Raw genomic sequence first — 21,767 nt, 5'->3', positions numbered from 1 at the left:
TATGTAAGACTGATACACACGTACCAAAAATTGAACCAATTCTTAGCCTTCCACCCTATCAAATCAAAGTCAGGAAAGGCCCATTTAACGGATGTCTCTTAAAGATTATCTTGAGTAATTATCCTGTTATGTGGTTTGCGTTTAGTCATTTGTTTTCCCAGATTGCAGACAGTTAGACCAACAATGAAAAGGATTAATACGAGGCAATCATAAATGTTGAATTAAAGCTCGCAAATTATTATCTGTGTTGTCAGCACAGAGGTCATCGAAACTGCAGAATCTGTAATTGTGACAGGAAATGGGAAGCTAGCCAATTAGGAAGCGGCATGAAGCTTGCGTTGTTGCCAGACATAAATAGAGGTGTACTGGTCATGTCGAGTGTTTGACAACGAGTCTCCAAAGTAATTTACAAATTTTACAACCGATCTCTGACCTTCTTGTTTATTCTTGCTGGTGGTCTGTGCTGTACACATTGCAGTTTTACTTTATTTGGCAGGATTCTTCAAGAAGTACTAAATCAATTGCTATAAAACTTTATGAAGCTGTGGTGAATGGACAAAGAATAACATTTGATGCGAGTCTTGTATTTATCAAATCATTGCAAAACTCAGATTCTGCAGGAAAAAAAACATCTTATTTACTATTATTTATTTGGCAAGTGACAATGACTCGGACTGAATTTGATCGCTGTGCAATCATGAGTCAACTAGTCGGTTATAAAACCTGACTATCCGGCATTATCGTTTGGCCTTTGTGAAGGTCTGAACACTACTGTGTGACATTCTTTCATTTTATCATTGGAATTTGTTTTTTCTTGTGTGTGTCGAAATGTGCTTTGACTGTGTTCGAATGGTGTTTAACATAATGGAATGTGTTTAAAGCATGTGGGAGGAGTATGACAAAAGTGTTTTTTTTCCCGCTCTCTGTTGTTTCCCTATATTGCATATTTTAACCTTTATTTCAGATTGATGTAGAACATTTAATCGCAAAATTGTTAAGGCTGTAAATGCTACAACTTTGTGCTTTGTCTGAATCTAAGTCTTCCTAAGAAGAACAGTCTGCTCTGTCCTGTCTTAAAGAGACCTTCAGTGTTGGGGAGTCAAGTTTAGCTTGTATTGATTTGGAGCGCAAGGTTCTTCGTGTACAACTCCACCCCTTCATTTCCTCTCCCTGGATGTCAAGCAGGACAGAAGGTCTCCTGTTCCTCCCCGCCTCATACTTATTGCTTGATATAGATAGTGAGCTTGTCTCATTGCACTTGTTTCAGTCCTGTTTGTGTTTTTGGTTGTTTTCTCATAAGAACCATTTAGCTTGTGACTCTCGTCCATGTCCTTGATTGGTTTTGTTCAGTTGGGCAAGTGTAAACAACAGATGTTTGCTAGCAGCACAATAAGTTGCTAGCTTTGTGTTTTTGCGGTGCATTAGGTTATTGGCTAGTCTGCTAACTTGTCCAGATAATTATCCAGGTTTTCAACACTGAGGTTCTTCTATGTCATGTCTTTGTGCTGCGTTATTCACTTATCACTTGCTAATCCCCACAGCCAACCTTCATCCTGTTTACATTCTTGTGACCATTATGAGAAGAGGGACATTAAATTGTTCGTTTTGACAAATTTTGAATCCAAAATGAGAAATCTTTACCATGTAAACACAAACAAAATCAGTAGGGACATCGACGTTCACCATCGATCACGTTATACACATTTTGATAATTGGCCAAAAATGAGTAAACTGATAATTGCAGTTAACTCTTTTAATCCCAAAGACATATTTATTTATCTATTTATTTATTCATTTTTTAAGAGTCCAGTCATTCAATCTCAGGTACGTATTTCTATTTTGTTTTCATGTGTGGTTGGAGTATCTGAAAATGGCTGGTACTAAATGAATTATTTACTAAAGTAATTATTGCAATCAATTACTTTATATATTAAAGCATAGGTGTCGAACTCCAGTCCTCGAGGGCCGGCATCCTGCATGTTTTCCGGTTTTCTTTCCCCAACACACCAGATTCAAATGATTAGCTCATTAGCAAGCTCTGCAGGAGCTTCAAAATGATCCCAATCATTTGAATCAGGTGTTTTTGAGGGAAAAGGTTTGAAAACATGTAGGATATCGGCCCTCGAGGACTGGAGTTCGACACCTGTGTTTAAAGGAATCAAGCTGATCTGGCAGGAACAGATTATCAAGTTGACCATTGTCACTAACATACTTCTGGGAAAAACGTCAACATAAAAAAACAAAAAAGCAATGTGTGGTCCCTCAGAACATTTCATGCTGGCCTCTCTGAACATTTCCTGCTCAATTAAAATGGAGAGGATTGAAAGACAGCGCATTCTCCCCATGTACTGTCCAGTATTTCATAGCACTTCTGGCCCTTCCTTTTCAGTTACTGCCCAGTGAATGTGTCTCTCCTGCCTAGGTCATTTTACAAATTTTTTAGCGATATCACTGCACAAGAGCAGATCTTTATTGGGCACCCCTGCACAACACTATCAGCAGGGGAAAGACGTAGTGGGCGGGAAGTTTGTATAAGATGGTAGCGTAAGTGTTGGTATCTCCAAAAATGTGTTAAATACAAAATCTGACTTACAGGAATATGTTTTATCTCTGAATGTTTGTAAGTCAAATGTTCGTATGTAGAGGAGCGTCTGTACACCTAAAAAGGTAAACTAATGCTACTAAAACATGCTGGTGTAACCCTTCTCAAACACGCACTTCTCTTCTCAACAGGCCATGTTTACCTTTCATCGTTTTAAAGTCAAATCAATTAACCCTCAGTAAAGACAACTCTTCAACTTTGGTTGCGAGAATTATTCTGGAAGCAACGATGTGTGATTCCAAGGCTAAGAGGCAAACGTCCGCCATAGCGATTGGGCACGGTGATATCTCGTATATTATTTATATCTTATTACCCCAGGTGTTTGTTCCTCCAAGGTGAGGCCATGAAGGGTTTGCTGCCGCAATGCACAATTTCAACAGTCGAAAGATATTTGCTTGATTTCACTTGAAGTCTTTCGTAATTAGAATTGCTGACTCCAGCTCAATTCATCCCAATTGATTCCATTCATCTCACGGGTGCAAGCTGACGTTGCACAAACACGGCAAATCACATCGCGAGCAGCACTTACAGTTATACAAGTGGCAATTAGGCAGGTTGCTTAAATGTTAAAAAGAGATAAACGGCAGTGAATCACTCAACTGTCTGGATCATGACTGAATTATCACGCGGGTGTTTAATGTCATGCTGCATACATTACTTCCGCTCCCACTGTTTGCAGCTACTGACATTAAACAGCCATGCTCGCCTTCATTAGTGCTGCCAGTCCATTTTCAGCAGGGAAGATGATGAAGATGATGATGAGGTCCAGCTTTTCTGTGCTTCGCGCTTTCTCTGCCCAAGTATATTTCATTGGCAGGTAGGCGGAGCTCAACTTGCGCCTGGTTAAAATCTGTAAGGGTGTAGTTCAGAGTGTGTGTGTGGTGGTGGGGGTGGGGGTGGGTGGGGGTGTAAACACAATTACGTCTGAGATTTGAATGGCTAAATATTTTTCCAAAGAAAGTCCACACCATTTAAAAAAAAAAAAATCAGTTCTGTTGATTTACTCCCACGAACTTGATGAGACGTTTTATTAATCGTATGGGCAGTGTTCTAAGCCCTTTGGAGTTCCAACAATTACATGATTAGCTCATGACAAATTAATTACACTATTAATTGATAAATATTTTTGATAATGAACATTTTGAAACCTAATTTTATTTTGAAACTGTCGAAATCCTTAAAATTTCAGTCTCTCAGCAGTAGATATTCTGCTGTCTGTAGTCCTCCTTATACTCCACAAAAAATGTTACATTTATGCAATTAAAATAATAATTATAATAATTTTACATTTAATATGAGTAATTTTGAATAAAAACAAAGGGAGTTATCCCTCATCCTTCTATTTTCATCGCTGACTTGCTAGTGTCAGCTAAGCTTCTTCAGGCAGTAGGTGCCTACACTGTTTTTTTTTCCATATTTTTTTTGCACTTGCAGGTTTCATTGTGGAGAAGTTTTACTGTATATGTTCACAATTTTAAAAAAACATAATTGGTGCACCATAAACACAAGTGCGTTCTATATTTGTGAAATTACGGGAATCAGAAAAGAATAGAACTTCAATTTGAACAAGCTTTCCCTGGCAATCTAAAATGAAGCAGATGGGCAGGTCTGGTCCACGGGCCTTGCGTTTGACACCTTAGCTTGCACTGTATTAACAACTTAAGTAAGACCTTCTAGTCGCGCTCTTTGTAATTGTCCTGGTCGGTGTGTTATTACAGTGTAGGTCAGCACACAGCAGTCAGTCGCCCACGCCTCATTAACCCTCCACACACTCAGCTGGTTTACAGCCGCTAACTGTGCACTGTAAAGCTCGTATTGATGAGGGCAACCGGCTTTTATTACATTTAACTTTGATTTTTGACTACATGATCACATTGTAGTTTTTTTTTTTTTTTTACTTTAAACATGCAGTCATCAAAATATGTGAGTTATTGTTAGGTTGCGCATGTCATTATAGGATATAAAATCAATGAGCCCAATAAGAGGACTCATTGTGTTTATTATGGTCTGTCATCAATTGCAGTATGGTTGTTAATTAGAAAGCTGGCAGCGCTCATATTTTCTGATATTATCAGTGGGACTGTGTTTATGATGCTGTTACATAATCATAATTTACAGTGTTTACTCATGGCCTGGAGGTAATTGTTGACATTATTGATTATACTTCTAGTATTCAGCTGATCCCTTCACATGACTGCACTAACTGCAAATATTGTATGCAAGACAAGACACTACTGTGGGGTGTTAAAATGTCATTTTGCCAGACAGCAAACTATAACAATTATTGTTGATGTGTGAAAGCACATGTGGAATCCTCTCATGGTTTTTACCTTATCTTGCGTTTGATCATTTCATTACTGTAGGGGCTTCTCACACATAAGATATACTTTAAAGTGTTGAGTCGTCTAAGGGGAAATCCCACGGTTTCCATGAATGACAATGCTCGGTTTGCATGTCAAGCGGCCGAGTTTGCATCATCTCTTCCATCGTGTGCTTACTGGAGGTAAAACTGATTGCAAAATATTATTCTATACTAGATATTCTTATCACATTTTACATTGATTTGATTTTAGGCAAGGTAGCTTTATTTTGCACATTTCATACACAATGTAACTCAGTCTGCTTCACATAATTTAAAATAACTTTTAAGGCACTTAAAAAATGTATATATAACACAGAAACAGATGAATTTCAGACCTTCATAAATTAGATACAACTAAACAAATAAAGCCAATTTAAAATGTATTTTGCTAAAATTACTGAACGTAAATATAGCAAGAACAAGATTTTTGGAAAAATTGATCATAGAAATATTTTAAGAGAACTTAATCGTGGGTAAGAGTAAGAAAAGCATGTATTTTTTTTAACCTGTGATTCATAGGATTTGCACTTAGGGTTAACTTTTGATCTATTGTTAGCTTATTCCATTTACCGTACATGGAAGATAACAGTTGAGTCACCATGTTTACTTTGAACTGTGTGGTCCACTAATTGACCAAGGTCTGAGTTTTTACTGATCTTTTGAGCCCAATTTTCTACTTGAAATTGTATTTTCATCATTTTAAATCAGAAAACAGAAAAATAAAGTTTTGAACAAGAATAAAACTCATTTTACCCAAGTTGTATGAATCAAATCATTGAATAAAGAATTTTATAAATAATGGTTCGATGGATATCAAATGGCTACCAGGTACAATTTGATTTTGTTATTTATATTCAGGTATCTAAATTTGAATTAAAAGAATAGTCAAAAACCCTTGGAAGGTTTCGTTACATTTGCATTAACAAACCTAATGATGACATATTTAATTGCTAGTTAATCTTTAGAAACTGTTAACATAGAATTAGAAATGAGGCGGACATAAATAACCAGCATAGTGCACAGGCGGTTAAAGGTGAGGAAAGAAACGTGAGTTCTTCAATGCATCACATTGCAGTAATACTGAATGGGCGAACATGTATTTGAACACGTTCAAACACTGGGACAGAGGACAACTCCAGAGTGGTTCATTATTGATTATGTGACATTTCTCAACACTCTTCATCTCTATGTAAGGTAATGCTATGATCGCTTTGAAAAAAAGTACATTTTGGTCTGATAAGATAGAATCTGACTAACTTGTTAACTGCACAGCATCAGCACTTTGAATGCTTGACTTGAGATTTACATATTTTTGATTTGAATGTTTGACAACCCATTCAAATATTGGTGATAAACTGAAGCATCCACGAATGTCTGTTGCCTACAATTATTAGCTTAAAAGCTTGACTTTTAGCATCAGCATCATATATTTGAGAAAAAAAGTGATGGGGATGTGTTACTATGACCATTTGTGCTTTATTGTTAAAATAAAAAAACAAACAAACAAAAAAACAAACATGTTTTGCAAAGTAGTCACGAGCACAACTTAAGCAATAAATTGCCTTATGTTCCAATTCATCTGTTCTTGATTTGAAAAGAAAAATATGGTGCAATTTAAATTGGCTTGTAAAAACATGCAAAAACAGTTAAAATTTGTTAAAACCTCACAGACTCCCTAATATTTTGCGTCACTTCACCAGCAACCTCGCCACTTGATTGAGGATTAGCGGTTTAGAGAATGCCAGGGTCATATGTGTAAATGTTTGCGTCTCATAACATTAATCACAGAAACAGCAACATGAATGCTTGACTTTAGTATTTAGATCATACTTGTGATAGCCAGCATTATTACTTGAGTCGCTCAGCATTCACTAAAGTAACAGTGGTGAGAAATACTTTTCTTTTTTTACTTTGAATGCTCGAATCAGATTTTTTTTTCTGGGCGGTGTTGATCACCCATTGCATTGTTTTCCGGTTGACTGCAGTGCACCCCATGAACATCGTGAAGCAATCTTTTATAGTGGGCTTGTAGAAGAGGGGTGTCAAACTCATCGTGTGCCACATTGTAGTTATTGTTTATGTCGAAGAGCCGTTAGTGCTGTGAAGTCAAATAAATTGTCACACATTTTGTTTGAAATCAAACTCTGTTAAAAATAGTTCAAAGTGGGAATTGGTAAAAACAAATGCTTGTTGTTTCACAAAAAAATTGGACTACTTTTAAATGTGGTATTTTAGCCAGAAACCTGAATTCATAATTAGCATTTTGCATGCCATGAAAAACGATGTGGAGGGCGGCATCTACCCCCCCCCCCCAAGTCTTGACTTTGACACCTGTGCCTGCTGTTTTTTCCTGAGCGCTCTAGGGACAGGCTAGGGAGAGAGAGTTCGTTTACCAGAATGTCCAGGATCAAGTTTAAGATGGACAGACCAAATTTTGCACAAAATTCAATATCTATAAGAAGTCTGGTGACCTGTGGGAACCATCTTGCTCAATGCATGACTTAAGTTGTTTTTACCTATTATGTTAAAACAAGTTCCTCCGTGACTCCCAGCATTTACTTTTATTACTTTGAATGCTTGACTTTGACATTTTTTTCATCCACTTAAGCATCATTCCGAATCAGCTTACTCATTTAACCATCTACATATCTTGATGTGCAAGGATAATGCTTGACAAGAGTGTTGACATATTTTTCATGCCACGGGGTCATCAGTTAAATATGCTTGACTTTCAGCATTCAAGCACATTTGCCGCTCCAAAGCGTTTCGGTGTAAATGCTTCACTCTGAGCCTTCAAATGTTTGATTCCCACGAGGAATGTTGTGCGTTGCACGTCACGGTGTGAAACGGGTATTTCTCTGGACAAGTGTGGCTGGTGAGTGCGTAGTGGGAGTGATTAGGCGTTGGGGAGACTGGAGAGAGATGTCCCAGCGCATGCACGCAGCCGCCAGCGCATGAATATCATCTCCACTGTGCCACTTCGGAAGTAGGTCACCCACCGCACGCCGATTTGTTCGCCGCGTCTCCCGCTTTTCTCTCCGCCGATCGACACGAGAAGCGCGAGCGAACCTAAACTAAAGCAGCAGCGCCGGAAAGGAGATTATTATTTGCGTGCGCGCGTGTGTGCGCGGGGTCTAGTTGGAAATCGCGACGGGACACGGAAGCTAGACGATGAACCGCGGCGGTGATTCCAGGCGGAGATGATCGCTTCGGAGCTTCTCTGAAAACACTCGCTCGTCATTCGTAGCTCCGTGCGCGGACTACTCTGACACCACGCGATGGATTGATCGACGATCGGCCTCTTTTGCGCTGGTCTTTTTTTTTCCTCTCCCTCTCTCTCTCTCTTTTTTTTTTTTCCATCTCAGCACTCCTGCCCCGGCATGCTGTCACATTGACCGCCGCCAAGTAAGTAGGCGAGTCTCTTTCCACGCACCCACGGCAATACATGCCGTTTCAAACCTTTTGCTTGTAATAATCTACCGCAATTAAAAGATAAGATGTGTGTTGTTTGCCTTTTGCATCGACCTACAAGGTGGTGAGGGTGTGCGATGTGATGATGATGATGGTGGGGGTTGTGTCGGCGATGATGGTGCTGGTGGTTGTGTAGAGCAGTGTTTTCCAACCTTTATTGAGCCAAGGCACATATTTTACTGGAGAAAATCAATCTTAAGGTACTCCACCAAACAAATAGTGTAGCAAAAAGTGCATATACAGGTTTATTATGTACCTTCTGCATTTAGCTGTTCTGCCTGTCACTATAAGTCACCGCCGTAGATAGATTGGGGGAGGAGGTGGAAACATTTGCTGTAAAAGAATGATTACCGATCCAATTAAGTCAAATTTAACCATTCTCCGTGGCGCACCTGATGAACACGGTGGCTGGATGTCATTAGTGTAGAATAGTGTTTCGCAACCTTTAATTTGGCTAAGGCAGATATTTTATGTTTAGAATAAATCTCAAGACCCACCACAAATGTCTTAAAAAGTTTAAAAACTGAAATAAAGATATTCTTGTCTTGTTTTACTACCTCAGTGTGACACTTGAGCCTGTTAATTACTACCCAAAGCTCAAATACTTGCATGAATCCGAATCAGAATCACCAACATTGGCCATGTCTGTAAATCACACTAGGTATTTGTCCTTTGTACATACATTGAGCTACACTACTAGAAAATGCAGATAGAACATTTTTTTGACTGTTTTCAGGACTGATACTGATTCTGATTATAAGTCAAGGAGGGAAATAACCAATATTTGGAGCCAGTATACATTTTCTGTCAAAAGAAAAATATCTGTGTTAACATTTTAAAAACAAAATCCCTTAGCTCCAACCTTAATTTTGTTAAAATGTCTACATCTTGTAAAATGATCTTCTAAGTTCAGACACCATGTTAAAATTCCATTGGTCTTTAATTTTATTTCAAACAAAACCAAAAGGTGCAGTTTTCCCATTGTCAGCAGTCAGTCAGCAGTTGTCAACTACAAGTGTAAAATAGTTCCCCAGGTTAACGCGGTTTTATTTTTTTTACTGGCCATCAGATTTTTTCAAAAGTCTGATACTAATTAATCAAAATGTTGCATATTGATGGTGGTAATTGGCCTAGCTGATAATCGTTCCATCGTACAGTATACCACGCGATTCCTCACTGCAAGGCAAAGTGATTTAGAATTTCTGGTGTTGAGCCAATGGATATAATGGCAAATCTGTTACTGTAAAAAGCATCTTTGTTTTCTTTAAAGCTTTTTGAATCCCATACATTATTTTGGCATCCATGTGGACAGCAAAGTAAGAATTTATTGCACAGAGGAAACATGCTTCCCAACTGTTCATATGACAATAAACACTTTGAATCTTGAAGAGTGGACTTAAGCTGCACACCAGCTGTTAGCGGTTTGCCCCCCCCCCCCCCCCCCCCCTCCCCTACACACACACACCGCGCACACACACACAGACCAGGCTGCCTGCCTCCTCCCCTTGATGACAGTCACCCGTGTGGTGTGCTCCCACTTCACTAGTAAATAGACACATGCATGGCAGGTTGACTTGTAATAAGGGTTCCATGTCATTCTTACCCTTCGCTTAGTGCTGGTTTTTTATTTTCAGCACTTTTAAATAATCGCATAACCCCCGCAGGGATTCTCGTGACAGGTGTTACGATTTAAAGGGCCAATGTTATTTTTCTCCCCCCTACGGCTCGACCCAAACTTCCCAAATATAGCTGACGTCAATTTTGCCGACAACTCACCTCAGCTACTTTCGCTTACGTCTCAACATAGTCATTTGTATGGATGTGAACATGTCAATAAAATGCCTGTAATTGATTGCAAAATAAATTTGCTCTAATTTGTTAAAATAGACAGCACAGTAGTCAAGCAGTTTTCTTTTCTTCCTGGCCTTAATTAATCACCATATAGATGTACAACTCTATGCTGTTTATTAGAAGTGTAATGATTGATTGATTACCAAATTAGGTGATAAATATTCTTTTTTACAATAGATTAATCGTTTAGACCTAAAATTTTTCAAATGCTCAGGATGTCAGCTTCTTTACAGGAAACATTCTCAGATTTCTCTTGTCCTGTATAAAAGCAGACTGATAAGTGTTTTGTTGAATAAGACAGGCATCTTTGGAAAACCATTGTTTACAATTTTACAATTTTTTTGACCTTACATACCAAACCCGCAAACAAATCATGCAACACATTGTGTTGGTTCTTATTTTGTTCTGTTGAGTTATTAAAAAAAAAAAAAATTCCATGTAGGTATTACTTTTATTTTATTTTTCTAAATAGGGTGGCACGTTGGAGCAGTGGTAAGCATGTCTGCCTCACAGTTCTGAAGTCCCTAGTTTGCTTTCGGCAACGGCCTTCCAGTGTGGAGTTTGTATGTTCTCCCCATACCCGCGTGGGTTTTCTCCGGGTACTCCGCTTTCCTCCCATAACCCCCAAAACATGCATGCTAGGTATATCAGACACTCCAAATTGCCCTTAGTGTGTTTGTGAGATTGAGTAGCCGTCCGTCTCTGTGTGCCCTGTGATTGGCTGGCGACCAGTTCAGGGTGTTCCCTGCCCATTGCCCAAAAACAACAAGTTCGGGACAATTTTGAGGACAAGCGGTTAAGAAAAGGGATGGATGGTTGGATCCACATAATAATCAACACATTGATCAATTATTCAAATAATTGTTTGTTGCAGTTCTACATTTTAACACTTAAATCTGATACATTGTATACAGGTGGTCCTCGTATGGTGTGGACATGTTCCAAATTTGTACACAAGTCGGTTTGTGCCATCTATCACTAATTATGCACCAATGTTGTAGTAAAGACATAATTACAGTACAGAAAACATTTCAGGGCCATAATTGTACAGTAAAACAATCTAATTTATAATAGTAGGTACTGTCATAATGTGCCTCCTTGTGCCGGGCGATGACGTTATTGTTAACCTTAACTTGCTTACTGCACACTGTAAAACAGAGGCCCCATGTACTCAAGCTGACAGTGACATACAGACTGTTGGATTACTTATTGCTGCTTAAGCCATTTTGTACCAAGCAGCCAAGGCAGTGTGTGTGCCATTCCCTGGTGTATGCTCATTATCACATTTTACAACTCTGCCTCAAAAAAAACCCCAAAACTCACTTGTTGAGTTACTCCTTTAGAGCAGGTCTTGCAAGATAGCGCCAAGTCGTTAATGTCTGTCTACTCTGAAGGATTTTTTGACCTTAGAGATTTATTTATCCAGAGAATTTGTGAACCTCATGAGCTTGTCTACATTCCTCTCTTCTGAGTTATATAAATAGAAAAGCACGATGTTTAGCGGAAGGAAAAATCCCGCATGGTTTAAGTGGATTTTAAATTCTTTTACAGTACATGTAAAAAGTCAAATGCGCCTTTAAAATGCCAGGTTGTTGTGATGTATGACAATGATGTGTGAAGTCTGGTGAGAACAAGATAAATCATGTCAAAAATGTTCACATTCAGGTGAAAGCTTGGATTTGGCTGTAGTGAATGTACAGCCTTCTAAAAATATGTAGGGTACCTTTGAGCAAGGTATCGAACCTGCACACCTCAATTGATGTGACATGTCTCCCTTGCCTGCCCACCCATTGAATCTCTGTGCTTGTGGCTAATAGGGCCACGGCTGTCAGATTTCAGTAATAACGTGTCGACTAAGTGACTGTGATTAACCTCAAATAAGGTGGAATTCTGTCATTTTCTTGACATTTATTCGCCTATGGCCCGAAAAAAAGCATACACGCAAAAGGCACGAAAGCGATCTAATAGGCTAAATTAAGAATGCCGTCAACATGTGGGTATAATGTGTCACAACAGTAATTGGACCTGACCCAGGCGAGGGAAAAAAAAAAAACAGGTCAGGGAGGATGCCAAGAGGAGGCTTCTGGCAACATTAAAGGAAATGTAGGCATTTCTGGTTAGTACTAATTAAGTACTGCATGCATTTCCCATATGTGCCATATTTCTTCCCGAGGCATATGGTGGTCATCATGGCATTGCTGCTCGACAAATTTATTAGACCACCTGTTATTAAATATGAGAAGAGACCATCCAGCATAGTGGAGTGCTTTGACAACAACACTTTTGATTCCAGCGAGGTCTCGATTTCATTTTGAACACGAGTCACAATTTATGGCCAGATTTGAGTATGCTCAATGGGCTTCTCTATGAAGTCAAAAATCAATCAAGCGTGTCATGTTTCTGTTCACCAGTGTAAGGAAATAACTACAATATTTTGATTTATTATAATTCTTAATTGAAAAATAATAAGCTTGACTATTTTTCCTGTGTTTTGTAAAATACATTTTAAATTTCTCATTTAGTAATACTGAAATTCCCCTCGATGTTGTTAAGTATTCACCTGTTAGTATGATTTTTCTTTTTTTTCTTTTCTTGTAATGAATGTGTGGAACCTGTCTGAAGCTATTTGCTGAAAAGCTGACCTATTAGTTTTTTGTGTGATTTTAAAAATCTTAAGATGGCATGGTACTAAAATTAATAACCAAGTAGTACAATGACCTTATACTGTACATCATGCCTGAGAAATTAACTTTAAAAGGCCGGAGCTAAGTTTAGACTAGATACTGCTTTATGGCTTTTATTTAAACATCTGTAAGCCATGTATTTTTAAACATATTGTTGTAAGACCACATTTTTTATAGACATTATTGATTGGACAATGATGAACTGAAATGTGGTCATCATAAGTTTCTTGATTTGAAACTGCCATCTTACTCAAAAGTATTTGTCCATGCATTGTTTTTTCTTCTGAAGAATTGGAATTGAGAACTATTAGAAACGGAAATTGGGAAAATGATGCTCAACATTACATAGAACACATTTTCATATGAACCTAAAATGTTGTATGAATGGAACCGCGTGCACATCTGCTCTCCAAAGCGCAATGCAGAAACCATAGAAAGGCCTAAACGCGGCAGCTGCTGCCACACTGAGCCGCCTTGTGATCATAAACACAATTATTTACAGTTTCTGGGAATGGAGCGTTTAAAATCAATCATCAATACAGAGTGAGACGTAGAAAATAACGACCCTGTTATATCATCACATGTCGCTGTACGTTCTGGTAAATTCGCTTACTTATTGCTACTTTTTATTTTCTTGTGACTTACAAGTATAAAATTGTGTTAGTAGTGGCATTAGCTTTGTAGCTGTGTGCGGGGGGGGGGTCACAGTTTGAATCCTGTTGCAGGCGGAAGAAATTGCAACTAGTTGTCGGAGGGATGGAATGTCACCCCCCCATACAAGCGCACACACACACAGCACATGGCCACAGTTACGGTTTGTGCGCCATCTCACTTCGACAAACAGTATTTCCTTGCATACCTATGTGTGTGTCCTCTGCTTGTCTCTGTGGTATGCAAAAACAATGCGCACCACAGTGTAATTTGTATTTCCCACTGAAGTATCATAAGCGCTATAATTAAAAGAAAAAAGGATTCATATATCATTCTGTGACGTCCAATTTCTTCATAAATCAATCCTCATTTAAGACATTGTTATGCAGCATTACTCATAAAACGTGATGTGACGTTCGCCAACCAATCAAGTCTTTTAAATGGCTCTTCACTGTGAACGATTGAATTCTAGTTTTTGACCCCCCTAGTTTCACCCCCCGCCCCCGCCCCCTGCCCCCTGCCCTGACGAACCCCTTCACTTGTGGAGAGTGTGTCATATTAGCATCTTAGTGCTACAGTTGTAAGTGGGTATTTAGCTCTGGAAAAAAGTAACACAAGGACAAGGCAGAGGTGGAGCAAAGCGGAACAGCTCGCAACCAGTAGACGCGAGTGGATACAAGCTTGATTGGGTAGATGTGTCAAAATATTTCAGATGCACAATGCATGTGTGCTAGACAATGTTTGTAAATAGATCTGCATGTTTATATTTACTAATGTTCTAAAGACAATAAAAAGTTACGGAATATTTCTTTTTCTTATTTAGCGTTTTCCATATGACAAAATGAAGTAATGTATAGCACAATTCCCAACATGCCATATGTACTTATTAATATTTTAGAAGAAGCCAATATTTATTGCTTAAACAAAGTATGGCATAACTACCAGTGTATCCCTAATCCAATTGTTTATTTGAGTAAAATAAACTAAAAAACATACAAGAGACATTCTTTTGAACGCCTTTTTTTAATGAACTGTTTATAAATCGAATATGGTTTTCGCATTGTAGCTATAATAGTAGACCATAATTCAATTGAAAGTGTGTGGGGGTTGTGCAGCGCCCTCTCAATGTAACACATTTAGAACGCAAGAGTAGGAGAACGTTGACATACTCCTACCCAAAAAGACTGAATGCTGTAATTAAATCAATAGATGTTTTCTTCAACAATAAATTCACGTGTTTTTTTTTTTTATGTTGTTTTTTTTTTTTTTTAGATATTTTTGAATTGAATAGTAGAAGTGTTTTTTTTTTTTCTGGCAGCTCAGTGAATACTCGTTAGCATGTCTGCCATCGTCAGAGGATCTGGGTTCAAATGTTTATTAGGGTGTCACCGGGTGTTTACATGTTCTCAAAAATCTGGGAGGATCTTCACTCTTTGTAACGGTCTGTAAGTGTGAATGGGAGTGTGTGATTACCATTGACTTGCGACCAGGCGCCTCTTGAGCAATGTCAGCTCTAGCTTTTATGATTCTAATGTCAACAGGCATCATAGAAAATCTTTGGATGTAAGTCTTTTTTTTCCCACTTTAATCTTGAGAAGCTTGAACGAGCAACCACGTTGCATATGTATTTCATGGCCAGTTTCCGTATGACAACTGTGGTCGATGACATCTTGCAAACAAATGATGCTCATCAATGGGCTCCTGTCCTTCCATTGTGCGTGGATGTGCCTATTCAAATGGAGCGCCTTGATTTGATAGCCGCACACAGAAATTTGACATGCGTCTCCTCGTGTCCTCTTGTTATCTCCAAATTACATTTCTCCCTGATGAATTACATTTCACGCTTCGCCGAGCCTTGCGACAATAAGGACAATCTCACCCATTACATGCTTTGAGACCAGTTGGTGACCACTGAACATTTGACGGTTATTTCCATATTTTATCAACTTTTAGAATTTCAGCAATCATTTTTGAAAGACATAAAAAGCGGCCGCTGTTGATTAGAACGTAATTGGACACAACCTTTTTGTTTGCATCTTGCAAAAGATTTTCTTTTTGCTGTCATGAAGTTCTGAAGAAGCTTAGTGAGCATTACAACAAATGTTTAAGTGTTCCTCTTTCTTTATTGTTGGATTAGATGATAAATCCTTTGCCTGTAGCACAACAGAAAATCCTTTGTTTTCCACAACAGAGGCTCATAACTAAAGTGACTATGCAGAATGTTGACAAGTATGGACTACTTGGCCCTTTCAGTTCTTATGCAGTGTTTTTTTTTTTTAAACGATATAACCATTGAGCCACTCTTTGGGAAGCCACTTAAGTCATTCAGCTGCAGGCTGTGTACATGTGACGTCAATTAAATCAGCGTGGCATTGAGGCACAGATCCAAACTCATCTTTAAAAGCACCCATCAAATTCCACAAATAATAAGACATCATTGACGTGTGTTGCGCTACACTGGGTGAGTCAATTGTGTTCCTAGCGAGCTAGTTGAGTCATCAATCTGAGCAGGAAAGAGTGATAAAAAGGCAACGGCTTTTGGCAGGAATGTCATCGTATCATGTGGATAAATTTGCACATTAAATAGTGTAGTTGTGGAATATGAATAAGAGCGGATACAGCCTAAGGCACTAATGTGTACCCCAATGCAGTGATTCACATCTTATTTTCTATGATGTACGTACTCTCCGTGAAATATTTTTTCAGCCAAGTACCCCCTCACCGGTACAAAGCATTTTTGGATTTTAAAAAAAAGGCTTAAAATAGAATACTGTGCGATCCACGTTTGAACTTTGGAACTACATTTCTAATGGTATCGCTAGGTGTCTTTTTATTCAGCAACTCATTCCAGAAGATGGATCATGTAACATTATCTGGTTTATCTCGAGCTTCTGTCGAAAAACTTTTGACGTTGCGCATCAGTATAAAAGCTAGAAAAATACAGACATGCAACAATTTGCTAAGGTGTCGCTATTACATAATCTAGTAATAAATTGCTTCATGTTCCAGTTAATTTGCTCTTAATTTGAACAGAAGATATACCGTCCCTGTCACAGCATCATAAAGCATTAAATTTGATTTTCTGACACTTGAGGAAACCTCGTTAAAATCTCATGCACCCCCTCAATTGCCTTCATATACCCCCAGGGGTACTCGTATCCCCATTTGAGAATCAGTGCTCTAATGAACTAATAATACCTTCAGCACATTACATTTATATTTAAGGCCAAGGGGGGGCTTATCCTCACGAGGATTACCTTGAGCTTGGTCATAAATGAAGTAAAATCTGTTTCTAAATCATGAATGTCAGTTTTGTTCACGTCACGGAATAATCTGTAAGCCACTCCTGTCTCCCCCCAGAGAGCGTGCGTGTGGCTCCAGTTGAGGATCCATGATGATTCATGCTGACAGGCCACTCTGAGCTCCAGCCGCCTTCTTTGAATCCCATTGATGAAGACGAGGGGCGGACTTTCCGCTGCAGGACGACAACATGGGGAAAACTCACCAGCGACACCAGCTAGCGAAAGATAAAAAACGGGGGAAAGAAAAGGGTGGCGGGATAAGAAAAGCCAAAGATGGAACAAAGGAAGTGAGGAGAAAGAAGCAGAAAAAGAAAGAATCACACACGTTTCGGAAAAAGACATTGGCGGGTAATGTTCGGGATGCGCTGGATTGTTGTGTCCTGCTTACCCGTTTGGAGGAGAAAGGAGCCGTGGGTAAGCAGAAGGATACGCAAAAAGCCTGCCACCAAACAAGCGTTAAGGCCAGTAAGAAACCGTCACCTTCTCAAAGCAGGACCAAAACTCACAAGTTTCAGCAAAAGTTCAAGAAATCCACTTGTCAACAGTCACTGGAACCAAAAAGTAGCAAATCCGACACCTTGCTCACGTGGCCCCCACTTGCTTCTGAACCCCGCATGAGAAGAATGGCTTCTCTCAACGCGGAGGCCGTCAACAGCCTGCTACTCTACAAGGCCGATCCCTTGGCGTCTAGTCTCATTAAGAAAGAGCAGTCTTCGAACGAAGAAAGCCGAGCCCATAAAGCCAAAAAGGGTTTTCGGGAAGGGAAAACAGACGTGAAGGAAAGCCGTAAAAAACAGAAGCGGTCCACGACAAAGGCGCCGCCCGTCGACTGGTTGACTCTGTTTGCCCCGACCCCTCGACGTCAGGCGGGCCTCACTGCCGCTACGCTGCTCAAACTCACCGGTTCCCTCTACGGAAGCAAGCGGCAAAAGAAGCCGCCCGCCAGTGAAAGTAAAGCTAAGGCTTTAACTCAGGTTGAGATTAGCGGTAAGCCTTTAAGTGGAGCAACACTGCAGACCAAAAGAAGAACAAATCCAAAACACAATGAGCAGCTAAAGCACATTAAACAGGGTAAAGAGAATCCAGGCTCTGCGTCCGAGGGATTCTGCGGTCTTTGTAAGACGGAGTCTTTGGATACCAAGTGGAAGTCTGGTGCGCAGGATTGTTTGAAAACGTCACTCCACTGTGGCTCCACGCTCGGATTCTCCCTAAAAACAATCAAAGAGGAGCAAGAGGAGATAGACGTGTCGTCTTGCTACTGCTGTAGCCAGGAGAGATGTGTGGAATACTGTCATAGACTGGCCGTCTTCCTCAAGGACAAGGCCATCAAGGAGCCCGACGACGAAGGCCAGCTCTCCGAGGTGTTCCACCACCATCACCACCACCACCATCATCACCACCTCCACCACGCCGCCGCCATAACCATCACGCCGCACGCCTACACCTGCTTCCCCAGCTACTGCGTCCACTTCAGCCACCCGGACACCTCGCCGTCCTCCATCACGCCCCTTGCTCTGTGTCCAAAGAGCAGCAAGAGACCCAAACTGCTGCCCAGCTCTGCCCCGCAGCCCTCAGGAATTTCCCATCCGGTCTACTGCTGCACCTCTGTGGAAGCATGCTACGGAGAGCCCTGCAGGATCAACGGATATTCCACATACAGCAGTGTGATTCCGGCCATTGCCAGAGGAGCTTGTACCAAATGCGCCCGTGGCATCAACAGAGGTGAGTGCAGAAATCGGTCTGATTTTTGTTGGCGCTATCTGCCGTGTTTGTTGTGTCGTTTCGGGGCAAAATCGACATCGGGCTTGAGGGCACGTGGCAATAAGGAAGAGTTAAGTGGAAAGTCCCTCTGGAGGCATTTGCTGCTCTTCAATGCATGAATTCCGATCGTCCATTGGGTCCCAACTGGCAGTGCGAAATTACATTTCATATGGAGTGAAACCTCGGATTTAAAAAAAATTGTCAATCAAAATGAATGCAAAGGTTCAGTTTAATTTAATACAAATTTGCAGTGGAAGCTCTAAGGGGAAAAACTAAATGCTCTAGAAGCTTGGGTGACATCCAATCTTGTTTTCCCATTAGGCAATAATAATTACAGTTAATCTGTCGCAGTAATAAACCCTAATTTTGTTTTTATACTTTATTCACGTACGCCTATCGTTTTAGAGTGTACCTATGGTGCTCAGAAGGAAACATATTTATGATGCGTTTTCAATAAATCAGCTTTATATCCCCCAAAATAAAATTTGAAATATTGATATTCTAAATCTACTCTTAATTCCCTTCAAAATTATATATTATACATGGAGGTAACTCAAAAAATGACAAACTTGGGGTGATTTGAATGTTGCCGAGTTGAAATCCCTTGTTTTTGAGAAAAACACGTTTAAACGATTGGCACATTTATCTTTTCGCAGTGTCATATCATCTGCTATTTCCCCATTTTCACACATTTCAATTACAATTTGAACCTTTTGGGTGCTGGGAAAATATAATCGAGACCTTCAGGAGGTTGTTTTTGTAAGAATCCTAAAATCTACATCTCGGTCAAAAATTCAAAATTTGTCACAAACACAAAACTAGTCTCCATGACATGAACCTGGTTTTGTGAAAATAGCATATGGTTTATCAAGAAAAACTTCATTCTTTGTTTATTGTTTTGGTGGTTGTATTAAAGCTTAGAACAAATCGAAGAAGTTATATGTGGAGACAACATGATAGATTGTTGGACCTTTCTATCGACCCTGAAAATTGTAAGACTTATTTGCTGTCTTGTGCTGTCTCTGCAAATAATTTCCTTGGTCCATTTTAAGATTGCTTTAATACACCCAGCCAAACAAAAACACTGCCATACATAATCTTTGTAGCAAAAGTATCATCTGAGTCATACCGGCCATCAAGGAAATGCCATGCTTGTTATTTTCTAAGGCAAGGTAATATGATCTTAAATATTGAATTGAAGGAATCTTTAGGCTGTGCCAATACAAATAAAAATGGGCTACTAGACCCAATCAATTTCAATCATCTCAGGTTGCACTTTATAGTCTCAGTGTGCAAACTCATTTTAGAATAAGATCTTTTAGCGGAGGAAAAACAGCTTTGCTTAGAAAAAAAAAATGAGTTGAGCTAATCCTCTACAATACAGTGCTGACTACATAAAAGCATTGTAAACTGTGAACAACTGTCGTTAATCTCAAAATATGCTTATTTCCTGTTGAATTTGTTGTTTGTTGTTGTTCCTCCTTATACTAATTGCAGTGTTTGTCTGTGCTGTCATGATTGTTTGGGAGTTTGCCTCAACAATCTTATAAAACAAAACTCTGCTAACATATTGTAAAAGCGCAGGTTTCTATTATGGAGCAAAGGTTTATTTCCCTCCAGTGACTATTTATTTGCTATTGTGCTGCTGTTTTGCTTCTCAACAGAATTAGGTCAAAGCCTGGTCTGATATAAAAGTTGTTTTGGTGCCATTTGGTAGCTTATATTGGCAGTGTTGATTCTTTACAGGGGGCCGTCAATCACTTACGGTTGTTTGGTATTCACAACGGGGCTCCGTGTCTGTGCTTGGTTCTTGTCATTTTCTTCTTGAGATAAAGGGATGCATTTTTTGTCTTCATTTTTGATGTTCTCAGCACTGGTGTAGCCAGACATTTTTCTATCGGGTGGCCAGGGTGTCACAACATCTAAGTGAGAGGTGACATGCACAGTTGTGGTTTCATGAAATGCAATAATTGTATTTTATGATATAAATGTAATTATTAGATAATATAAATAACTGGAAGTTGTTTAATGATTTTAAGAATATTGCATGCATGGAAAAATGTCAGAGCCTAGGTCTTGGAGTGGCCATAGAGTGACAAGGAGTAACCATGGCCACATCTGGCCAGCCGTGTAGCTCCGCCCCTGTATCGCAGGTTATGTAATGAGTCTCCCGCGAAGCTGTGTTCACTTAAGGCAGTGCTTCTCAATTTTTTTTTTTTTTACCAAGCCCTTCCTAGAAAAGAGAAAACATTTCGCGCCTCCCCCTTCCCCCTTGTCGCTGTGACTGAATAAGATCATTGTCTATTAAAAACATGTAAACGTATACCTAAAGTATCCTATTAATATTAACAGAAGAAAATAAGCAATATAAATTAACTTTAAAAAAATGCTAACTTTTAAGTTAAGCTGTTTGGCCCTGCAATTTCCGTCTTCTACCCTGCTATGTTTGGTTGCCAGCGTGGTGATGATGGACACAGGCCCCCCCCCCCAAAAAAAATAATACCTACCACTGCCCGTCAATTGACAACTAGCAAATCTCATTGCAGCTCTGCTTATCTTTTCGCCTTGACAGAAAAAAACAGGGGCTTTGCACCCTGGGGATGCAGGTGTTTCTGCATGACAATGTCCCTGCATAATGTCATTTTAAACGGTGTAGTCCAGAATCATTCCTTAGCTTTTTTTTATGTCCTAGAACAAAAAAAAAAAAACTCTTTGTGGGGCGTGGAAATTACAGAACCGGGTAGAAGTTCAGAACAGCTTGCTCACAGGCACATTTTTTAAAATATGCAGATAAGAGACGATTGACTTTGTTGTTTAATTTCACACGTCTTTGGTGGCAGGCACTCCGGAGATCCGGAGATGTTTCAATATAATCAATTAAAAAGTCAACCTTTCATAATATGCCCCCTTAAATGAAAACTGTAAATAAACCTTTTAATAAGAGCAAAGCAACTATGCACACAGCAAGATTAAGACAATAGGATTACCTAAAGTTTAGTTTAGCGCATGTTCATAAGTGCTGCGCATTTATTAGGCCGCTTCGCTCTAATCCAAATGCCAAGGCAGCACAATGTCACTTGAGG

At 39.5% G+C, this 21,767-nt stretch overlaps 1 protein-coding gene across 4 annotated transcripts in view; it reads left to right on the top strand.

The window, feature by feature from the left end:
- The window catches only part of bahd1 (bromo adjacent homology domain containing 1), a 38,892-nt gene that overhangs the window by 8,349 nt on the left and 8,776 nt on the right, over positions 1-21,767 (top strand). For 2 of the 4 annotated variants that reach the window (XM_088433821.1, XM_088433818.1), the window contains exon 2: positions 16,982-18,645. In XM_088433821.1, coding sequence (XP_088289947.1) covers positions 17,112-18,645 — 1,534 coding nt within the window. In that variant the 5' untranslated portion in view covers positions 16,982-17,111. The other 2 variants (XM_088433820.1, XM_088433819.1) reach the window with 2 other exon arrangements.

Source organism: Hippichthys cyanospilos, chromosome 14 (genome assembly GCF_059441005.1).
Source record: "Hippichthys cyanospilos isolate Australia breed blue-spotted pipefish chromosome 14, RoL_Hcya_1.0, whole genome shotgun sequence".
NCBI classification, from domain to species: domain Eukaryota; kingdom Metazoa; phylum Chordata; class Actinopteri; order Syngnathiformes; family Syngnathidae; genus Hippichthys; species Hippichthys cyanospilos.
Note: the sequence above shows the minus strand (reverse complement) of the source record. Positions and strands in the feature narration are given on the sequence as shown.